General features: G+C 36.4%; 1 protein-coding gene across 1 annotated transcript; it reads left to right on the top strand.

Moving 5' to 3' along the window:
• The first annotated feature begins 210 nt into the window (after positions 1–210).
• Positions 211–3,534, top strand: LOC142356501 (uncharacterized). The gene is made up of 3 exons (XM_075408400.1): positions 211–466; positions 864–1,696; positions 2,336–3,534. The coding sequence occupies exons 1-3, from the start codon at positions 295–297 to the stop codon at positions 3,314–3,316; spliced, it is 1,986 nt and encodes a 661-aa protein (XP_075264515.1). The 5' UTR covers positions 211–294; the 3' UTR covers positions 3,317–3,534.
• The last annotated feature ends 7,332 nt before the right edge of the window (positions 3,535–10,866 follow it).

Raw genomic sequence — 10,866 nt, 5'->3', positions numbered from 1 at the left:
CAAGAGTAAGGTTTATGACAAGTTTATGAAATATTCAATTGAAGAGAAAAATGAGGTCAGATCAAGCTTTAGTTCACTTTACAGTTTTATTTTTTGTACCTCAAGAAATAACGCTTGCAGCTTTTATCCTGAGGTGTAACATGTGTGCGTACTCTGCATCTGTATAGACACGGCAATAACATTATGAATGGATATACGGGGAGATAATCCCAACATCCATTGCTGGAATTTCAAATTAGCCGTAGCTCATCGTAACAAAGCTGCTTTCAGAGGTCATGTAAATAAGCTCTAAAAATGTACGCAGGGGACTCGCAGGGATTACTTCACTGTGGAGTTTTGAAGAAAAGTCCTCCGGAAGATCAAATGCGTAAAAGAAGAAGTTGGAGGGACCGCTACTTTACATTATACCGAAAAGCCGATGGATCGATACATCTAAGATATTATCGAACTAATAATAAATCGAAAGGTTAGTGTCCTTGCATAAATGTCTATTCGGAAAGTTGTTTGCAAATCTTGTTTTCTACTTTTGTAAGTTCACTATTATTTACAATTTTTGCAGCTAGAATATTTTGTTTTAAAAAATCAAGTTAGGCAATGACGGGCTTAAAAACGCTTTGTGAACAAAAACATGAAATATAATTGATGAAATATAATTAAATTTCTGGAGCAACTAAGATTAATGGGCTAGGACTAATTTCCAAAAGCACCATATTAGTAGACCCAGGAGGTAGAGATAGATAGCCCCGTCAATTACCGCAGTGGTGCGACAGTTTCTTATTGGCGGGGCTCTATTGCAAAAGCCAATTTGATCTAACATGTATTTGTATATCTGAATTTCAAGTTAAGTCTGTATTATGTAACAGCTCTGGATGAAATGAAGGGTTCAATTGACATGGCTACCTGTCTAACACTGGAGTCTGGCCATACCTTGAAAGGCTTCGAGAAAATGTTCTCATTCAGTATTGTAACACCTCGAAGAACGTACTTCCTTCTGAGTAAAAAAGAGAACGAAATGAAAGAATGGGTGGCCAAGATCTGTGAATCATGTGGCTTTGCTGCTACAAGTAGCATCTCACCAGCGACCATACGCGACCAGCTTCAATTGAATGATAGAATGACTGCATCTGAAATGCAATCTCCAGACACCGAATACAATGATGCCTTTGCTGACCAAAATGCTGCACGTAGAGCCACTTCACCAACTCAACCGATGCCTTCAAATCCCAACTATTACCAACAGGACGCGCCGGCAAGAAGTAACATGTCTATTGACTTGGCACATCGAGTCCAAAATAGCTGCAGTTTGGCAGCGCCGTACGAAACTCTTGGAGATACATCACCAAATGCCGAATACGGCAGAGAAGCCCAGTATCATGCATCAGCGGCTACCGAATACTTCGATACTGATCCAAATTCTAGATTGAACAACCAAATTTATGGCTCCGTCAGTATGCAACCTGTTAGGAGTAATAATAACCAAAGAAATGTAAATAATAACTTCGGTGATCAAAGCGACATTTATGGTCCTACTTATGCAAGTACTGCAACAGATGGAGGTGGTGGGTACATGGCCGAATATGGTGGATACGGGATGCTACCGTCTCCAAACGAAGCTCCTATTCTAAAGTCATCCTTTGCCCCGCCTCTTCAGAATATCAACGGCGTTAATGGTGCTCAGGATCCTTATCAAGCACAGGTTTGTGAATTATTTTCATGATGACTGAGAGAAAAAGTGTCCAAAAATATGCTTAAAAGGTTTGCATTCAGTGCAGTGGCAAACCAAGGTTCTTTTTGGCAAATGGAAGCTTTTTACGGCTCTATACATTTCTTGATCCTGTCCGTTTTCAAGTTGATGGATAAATTCGGTAGTTATCTCAGCTTAATTATTAATTGCTCTCAAACGAAGTTTGTAGCAATTATATTAGTCCTGTCGGTCTTTTTTAATGCGATTTTTCGATTGACCATTTTTTCGTCTGACGCATTCGACTTTTCGTCCTCAAAAACGGGATAAACAGGTGGCGCCCAGCGGGCATTAAGTGCTCTTAGAGACTTTCAGCTCACTAGTCTTCATGTATGCGATTCACAGAATCTGTTTTGGAGACTTATACTTATGGCGCGAAAGGCTGTTATTAGAGATTGACCCCCCCACTGTTGCCACCCCATCAGTCCCCCGGTGACCCCCCCCCCCCGCTGCGCTCTTTTACGCCCCTTCAATTAAGCTAAAGCTAGCCTCACTAAACCGTGCCTAGCTACTGACGAAGCCAACCGCGCTAAGGTCGTTTGAGAGCAATTCGCCAGACGTTCATTTTGATGAGATTATTTATGTATGTTTCAGGCGAATGGTAGTGTCAAGGGGAAGCACGAGCACTATCTCAACCTTCTGCCAGATAAGCCGCAAGTCGACGTCAAAAAGTCACCCCGAGATGAAATTGACGGCCTTGAAAGATTGCAAGATCAAGCTAGACCACCCCCAGTTGACCGCTCAGCTAAACCTCAGCAGGCAAATGTTAGCTCTCCTCCCGTCCCTAATACTACTCATTTTGCTAGCAACGCTACTTCTAATAGTCATCGAAGTTTGTCCGAAAGTCGCCGAAATAAAGGTCCGGGTATTTTGAGTCTGACTGCTTGCAATCCACAGGGTAGTCGAAACCGCCAGCTCAATGATGTTTACTCCTCGATTCCTTTGAGTCCCGTGACTTCGTTTAGCAAGAAGAGAGATGAAATGCCGATCTTCTTTGAAAGTGCGCAACCGATCGGTTTGGACATGCCACCGTCACCAAGTCGAATCAGTCACGATAGCGTCAATTCTTCAAACTCTGCGTCAGATGCCGAAAGTGTGTCGCAACTTCCGGACAGCGTCTCAAGTACTCCCGGCTCTTCGTTTAATCATAAAAGCAGAATATCGTCAAGCCTTCCTGGTTCTGCCGGACCAACGCTCATCAATAACAACAACAAGTTCCAGTGGTCTCAAAAAGAGATAAATTATACTGAACTGGCCCCGGACAGCCCTGCGTATCATAACATGCCGCAAGTGTTCTTGGGTCCTGGCGGTACCCAGTACACAAACATCAACACGTTCAACTTTGCATCGGCGGCTGAGATTGCAAAGCCAGATACAGCGTCGCCTATTCAACCCAGGCTCCAAACGTCCAGATCTTTGGATCACACCAAACCAGGATCCCTAACATCGACTCCGGATTCCAAAAGGAAAGAGGTCGAATATACTCAAGTTGATTACGACAGGACCCAAGTTGTGAATAGTATGCGTGTGTTGAGGGAACAGCGAATGAAGGACAAACAGTCTCCAAAACTCTAGAACTGTCTCATGTTATCATTCATGAAAGTAGTTCGGATAAAACTCTGTAAAACTTCTCTGAAATAATTTCATCTATCTGTCTTCAAGCCTTAGTGTCGAAAGCAGCTGCTTTCGCGTTAGTTTCATTTTACTCTGAGTAACCTTTAAGCTGATTTTGCATTTCTATTCTGGTACAATCAAGATTAAAACTTTTTAACTGAAGTTGAGAGAATTTTTTGCGCCTGAATTATGATTCTCAAAATTAGTTAATGGCTCAGGAGCTTGATTGGAGCTATATCAATTAGATGATAATTTAGATATCACAGCTATAATGCGTTTGGTTTTAGGGGCGTTTGTTAATCAAATTATCACTCAACTTTAGATATTCATCTATTATTTTTCTCGGAACAGAATTCACTCACTTTTATTGAAGCTAGACTTTGCATTGCATTATGAAAGATTTTAGCTTGAGCATTGCAAGCTATAGTTGAAGAATATTAAGATAAAGCTGTTGATCTATTTTAAATTTGCTTTTATAATTGTAGTAAAAATAATTAGTAGTTGGAAATAAATATTCTCTGAACTATTTTTTAAATAGGATCACGTACATTTGAACGTAGAATGATATTTTGGGACTTTCCCATTACAGCGCCCCTCCCTCACAAAATCATAGCCCCCCTCATATATTTAAGGTAATGGAGGGATGGGGGTACATGCTCTAGCCCCAGTCAACTGGAGAGCTATAATGCTAACGACACAACATTTGGCTTTCGTTGTCACTTGGGGTGGATTTCCTTACGTTTGTAGAATTTGCTATCGTAATAATTAATGAAAGCAGTCAACATTTTTGGTAATTTTTTTGGCGAACGTCAATCGTCTTTTCAATGGCTCCCATCGGACTTCGTGCTGGGGGAACTATATGGTCAACCTGTTTTTTTTTCTGTAAAGTTTTTTTCCAATTGATGTATTTAACGTTGAGACATGAGGTGTTATTAAAGCCCGTCGAGCGTTGGATATTTTCATCGGAGGATTTTTCCGAATTTATTCTGTTTTGATGAGCTACAGTGGTTTGTTAGCATTCGGGTGAATTTGCTGTTTGTGTTCACATTCCCAGATTTTTTTATTCGCTTTCTGCTGTAATTTCCAAAATTGTCATTGGTTTTAGGTTTAACTGTTCTTGTGGTCTAAGGCCGTAAAGTAGCAGTGTTGCCGTTTTTCGCTATAATTGCTCATCTATATATCCCATAAGAATTTTTGGGTAATTTTATGGCCATTGTAATTAATAGCCGCCGTCAGCCTCTCAACGGCTATTATTTAGGTGTTTTCCTTTTTACAATCCAAAGAATTCGGTTTTTGAGTTCAAGTTAGGGGTAATGGAATAGTTTTCTACATTTTAGTAGAAGGAAGTTTAATTTTTTGATATCATTTGCACTTAGAATTAGAATTTGCACATTAAAATTTGCACATTAGAATTTGCAATTGATTTCATTTTTTTTTTGGATTTTTTCCGTCATTTTCAGGCTAGGGGCAAAGGAATGGTTTTCATCATTTTAATAGTGAATTTAGATTTTTTGATAACATTCGAAGTTTTCGTTTTATTTTATTGTCTTCTACCTAATTTATCGGTCTTTATGAGTCAATGATTTCTTAAGGCTTTCAATTGGGTTACTGGATAGCCTCTGGAGACACGAAATTGTTCTGAAGATAATAATATTACAATTTTTAGCAACATTTCATTAGAATTTGCACTTGATTTTTTTTTGAATTTTTTGCCATGTACTGATTTAATCGATCTTGAAGACCGGTGAATTTTTTCAGGTCTTTCAGATATAATACTGAACCGATTTCAGAGAAAAAAATTTGTTTTGAACAGATTTTTTAAAGAAGTATTTTCAACGGGGTCAAATTTTGCCTTCGGGGGTAAAAGCTTCGAGAGTTTTAGCTATGAGTATGTTTTTGTTTAGTTTGTTTGATTGTTGTAGTTCCTCACTTTTTGATTATTTAGTTTGTTTTGTCTTGCATTGTTCAATTTATCTGCTGGTCAGGTAGAGTACCTCTAAGTTTTTCATTCAATTCTTTGGATTGTATTTCAGGACTTGTCCTGCTATGTTTTTTTAATTCGCTTTACCTTTTGATCAAGTTTTTCGTTTTGCTTAAGTCACGATTTTCACGCTTGACTTCTGACTTACCTCATGCCATGTTTCAACTAAATGGATTTTAAATTCGTTCAGTTATTGAATTAAGTAATGCAGTGATTAATGTCAAAGACAAAAGAGCAAAATCAAGAGAAAGGGGATAAGTATATAAACTCCGGTCATTAAGTCATAGTCCATTCGGTTATCAAAGTTCATTTAAGCGATTGCTAACTGGCATTAGTAGTATGCTTAATAGCCTTCAGTTTAGTTGCTCAATTATGCTTAATAGCTCAATTTAGTTGCTCATCAATCAGCTTGATTGGAGCTATATCAATTAGATGATAATTTAGATATCACAGCTATAATGCGTTTGGTTTTAGGGGCGTTTGTTAATCAAATTATCACTCAACTTTAGATATTCATCTATTATTTTTCTCGGAACAATTCACTCACTTTTATTGAAGCTAGACTTTGCATTGCATTATGAATGATTTTAGCTTGAGCATTGCAAGCTATAGTTGAAGAATATTAAGATAAAGCTGTTGATCTATTTTAAATTTGCTTTTATAATTGTAGTAAAAATAATTAGTAGTTGGAAATAAATATTCTCTGAACTATTTTTTAAATAGGATCACGTACATTTGAACGTAGAATGATAACTTTCCCATTACATTGCCCCTCCCTCACAAAATCATAGCCCCCTCATATAATTAAGGTAATGGAGGGATGGGGGTACATGCTCTAGCCCCAGTCAACTGGAGAGCTATAATGCTAACGACACAACATTTGGCTTTCGTTGTCACTTGGGGTGGATTTCCTTACGTTTGTAGAATTTGCTATCGTAATAATTAATGAAAGCAGTCAACATTTTTGGTAATTTTTTTGGCGAACGTCAATCGTCTTTTCAATGGCTCCCATCGGACTTCGTGCTGGGGGAACTATATGGTCAACCTGTTTTTTTTCTGTAAAGTTTTTTCCAATTGATGTATTTTACGTTGAGACATGAGGTGTCATTAAAGCCCGTCGAGCGTTGGATATTTTCATCGGAGGATTTTTCCGAATTTATTCTGGTTTGATGAGCTACAGTGGTTTGTTAGCATTCGGGTGAATTTGCTGTTTGTTTTCACATTCCCAGATTTTTTTATTCGCTTTCTGCTGTAATTTCCAAAATTGTCATTGGTTTTAGGTTTAACTGTTCTTGAAAGAAGTTTGAAGCGATTATTGCAAAGGCGCGTGTCTTTTTTGATGCAAAAATTTCCTTTGACTGTTTTGATCTTTTGATTTCACTGCTCGAATGACTTTTTCACGTTTAACTTCGTGATTTTTGCTTGACGTAAATTGCTCTTATTGATAGATTGTCTATTGCTAAAACCAAAGCGATTGTTTAATAAGCTGTCACAAGGGAATGGTAGCGGAGTGGGTAATGCTTCACATTGGAGATGATGCTTCGAACCCCTCCTCGAAAAGAATTTTTCTGCACCCGCGAAAAATTCTATTAGTTACTGGTGCCTCAGAATTAAATTGCCGTGCCTGTCAGTGGTCTAAGGCCGTAAAGTAGCAGTGTTGCCGTTTTTCGCTATAATTGCTCATCTATATATCCCATAAGAATTTTTGGGTAATTTTATGGCCATTTTAATTAATAGCCGCCGTCAGCCTCTCAACGGCTATTATTTAGGTGTTTTCCTTTTTACAATCCAAAGAATTCGGTTTTTGAGTTCAAGCTAGGGGTAATGGAATAGTTTTCTACATTTTAGTAGAAGGAAGTTTAATTTTTTGATATCATTTGCACTTAGAATTAGAACTTAGAATTTGCACATTAGAATTTGCACATTAGAATTTGCAATTGATTTCATTTTTTGTTTTTGGATTTTTTCCGTCTTTTTCAGGCTAGGGGCAAAGGAATGGTTTTCATCATTTTAATAGTGAATTTAGATTTTTTGATATTATTCGAAATTTTCATTTTATTTTATTGTCTTCTACCTAATTTATCGGTCTTTATGAGTCAATGATTTCTTAAGGCTTTCAATTGGGTTACTGGATAGCCTCTGGAGACACGAAATGGTTCTGAAGATAATAATATTACAATTTTTAGCAACATTTCATTAGAATTTGCACTTGATTTTTTTTTGAATTTTTTGCCATGTACTGATTTAATCGATCTTGAAGACCGGTGAATTTTTTCAGGTCTTTCAGATATAATACTGAACCGATTTCAGAGAAAAAAATTTGTTTTGAACAGATTTTTTAAAGAAGTATTTTCAACGGGGTCAAATTTTGCCTTCGGGGGTAAAAGCTTCGAGAGTTTTAGCTATGAGTTTGTTTTTGTTTAGTTTGTTTGATTGTTGTAGTTCCTCACTTTTTGATGATTTAGTTTGTTTTGTCTTGCATTGTTCAATTTATCTGCTGGTCAGGTAGAGTACCTATAAGTTTTTCATTCAATTCTTTGGATTGTATTTCAGGACTTGTCCTGCTATGTTTTTTTAATTCGCTTTACCTTTTGATCAAGTTTTTCGTTTTGCTTAAGTCACGATTTTCACGCTTGACTTCTGACTTACCTCATGCCATGTTTCAACTAAATGGATTTTAAATTCGTTCAGTTATTGAATTAAGTAATGCAGTGATTAATGTCAAAGACAAAAGAGCAAAATCAAGAGAAAGGGGATAAGTATATAAACTCCGGTCATTAAGTCATAGTCCATTCGGTTATCAAAGTTCATTTAAGCGATTGCTAACTGGCATTAGTAGTATGCTTAATAGCCTTCAGTTTAGTTGCTCAATTATGCTTAATAGCTCAATTTAGTTGCTCATCAATCAGTTTAGTTGCTCATTTAGTTGCTCTGCGGCTATTTTCTGACAATTTGCCGGCTATGTCATTAATTGCCACTCTTTGATTTGTGTTTTAATTTATTTTAAATTACGATGGCGAATAATTTCGTTACTCACCGTATAATCTGTCGGGAATACTTAAATTTTTAAACCAAAATTCACGTCTTATCTCTTCAAACAAATCAAATTTTGTGCCCATAGAAGTGCGCAAAAGCAATGCCAACTCACTCACATAGAAATTTCTCACATTTAATTGCTTTAAAGAAGTTTTTGAGACTTAAATTTTGCGCTGAAATTGTGTGCTAAAGTTTTTTCAATGATTATTTTGCAAGCAAGCTGATTGTAAACCTAAGCTAGTCAAAACGGAGTTTTTTTGAAACGCAGTTTTTTAAAAACGTGCGTATTTGGGTATTTATTTCATTTTCTAAAAAGCTAAAGGTTTTGAACAATTTTTTTCTTTTGCTATAATTTTCAGGCAAACTGATCCAAGCTTATGTTAAATCTAAGCTTATGCTTACAATTTTGGGTCGATATGGCCTTTAGTTTTATCATAAGCATTGATCACTCATCTTTTTAATTTCTCTGACTGTCTTAGAAAGGTTTTCAAAATGTTGGTTCTCAAAATAGGTTTTCAAAGTTTTCAATTGTTTGGAGCCTAAATGGATTATTCGATCGTATTTTTGACCATTTGCTAACGCTTTTGTGGCTATTCTATGAGAGTTATAATTAATTATTTAATTTAAGTGAAAACTAACATCGCATAATCTTCCGCATTTCAAGTTTTCCGACATTAAAAACAATTTTTTATCCTGTTTACTATTTTTATTTAGCGTCTTGCAGAGTTGATTACAAGTCACCAAAGGCGTGCTTCTTTCTCGTTGAGCTTGCAAACTAATGCGAATCAATTAATATCCGGAGCAAAAGTATTTTTTAAATCGTTGACCATGATTTGGAGAAAATTAAAAAAGGCAGATCTGCTAGTTAAGCCAATTGTTTGCTCACACGTTTTACGTCTTTTTCCGTTTTTTTTATTCCACAAACTTATTTAAGTTTTTTTTGCTACGGTTACATATTATACGCATCTAAAGTCTACTTCTCAAGAAGCGTTTTAAACTTGAAACAATTCTCAGTTTTATTACGCCCCAGGTTTAAAACAAAGAGACAAATTTTCCATGGTTTTCAAACTTATCAATTTTTTCCAATTTCATAATTTTCAGGTTTTCCTTCTTGATATTATTGGCTGTTCTCTTGATTTTTTCAACATCTGGAACTTTGATTGAATTTTTGGTTAGGAAGCAATAAATTGAAGACGAACAAATACTTTTTGGGCATTCGCCGCGTCATTTCGACTCTCTCTTAATTCTCTTTGAATTCTTTTTTTTCCGTTTTTATTCCAAACTGAAAACAGAATAGTGATGGAAAATGGAAGACCAACCCCTGTTTCATTTGTCAGTCTGTTTGAAAAGACAGTTTTTTTTAATTGAAATTTTCTCCTTTTTAAATAGCTAGTTAAGGCTGGAATCTTTCTTCAATTTTTGACTGCTTTGATCTGAGTGGCTTCAAGCAATAACAAAAAAGAAGCCTTGATCGTAGGATACATACAGTTTTGAGATCGTTCACGTTTTCTTCTTTTCAACCTCATTTTAGTGATGAGAGTTGTATTCATATAGATCATGTCAGCTTTTGTTTTCAGTACATGAAAATCTTTTCGATCCTAGATCGCGATAAAAATTTGAAAGTAATTCACTGTCTCGGCATGACCATATGTATATTTTGTACTCTTGGTATTTTTTTTTGTTCTGGATAAGGATCATTATCAAGGAAACTTTTTCTCGAGGTTTGTCACTTTTGGAAAGCTGAATTTCTCCTCTGTTGATGACAAAAAATGAGCTGAGATTGGGAATGAGGTGGGTCGGAACATTGAACGTCTGCACATAACCTAGCCTCCTTTTTTCAACTTGACTGTTAGTTATTAATAGCATCACATCTCTGGTTTTAAATTTCTGTGATAATTGGGGTGGTTTTGATATTTATCTGTGGCAGTTTTGCCTGTTCATTTAGACTTTCAGTATGTCTTGGTTTTTGTAATATAATTTTCTTTAATCAAGAAGTTATATCAGCTGAAATCAGTTTCTGGTAACAGTTGGATCTGATTATAGTCCGCTCAATATAGGCCCGTCAAAGAAACCCGTCTGCTGGGAGCAATGCTTTCGAGTAGAGGCGATTTCCTTTAATGGTTTTCATTGGCTTTCATTGCGTGTCCAAGAAAAGTTATGGTGATCAGTGAAACAGGATCTAAATGTCAGTGCCGCTCGTGAAAGAAAAGTGGAGATCAATTAGCTGATCAAAAGTCAACAAAAGAGACAAAGAGTGTGGTTTTTATCGCATTGATCGAAGAGGCAGAGCCAAAAGTTGATGTGAAAAAAAATTTAGTTGAGAGCGTAGATTTTCAGTTCTGTGATAATTTTTCTATTTCGTATTTCGGTGTTACTGAATTAGAGATATTGGTGTTTTTCAATTGCCCTCAAACGAAGTTTGAATCAATTATATTAGTCCTGTGGTTCTTTTGGTGCGGTTTTTTTGTTTGACCGATTTTTGGTATGACCCAAT

This window comes from Convolutriloba macropyga, chromosome 2 (assembly GCF_964194025.1).
Source record: "Convolutriloba macropyga chromosome 2, txConMacr16.3, whole genome shotgun sequence".
NCBI lineage: Eukaryota > Metazoa > Xenacoelomorpha > Acoela > Convolutidae > Convolutriloba > Convolutriloba macropyga.
Note: the sequence above shows the minus strand (reverse complement) of the source record. Positions and strands in the feature narration are given on the sequence as shown.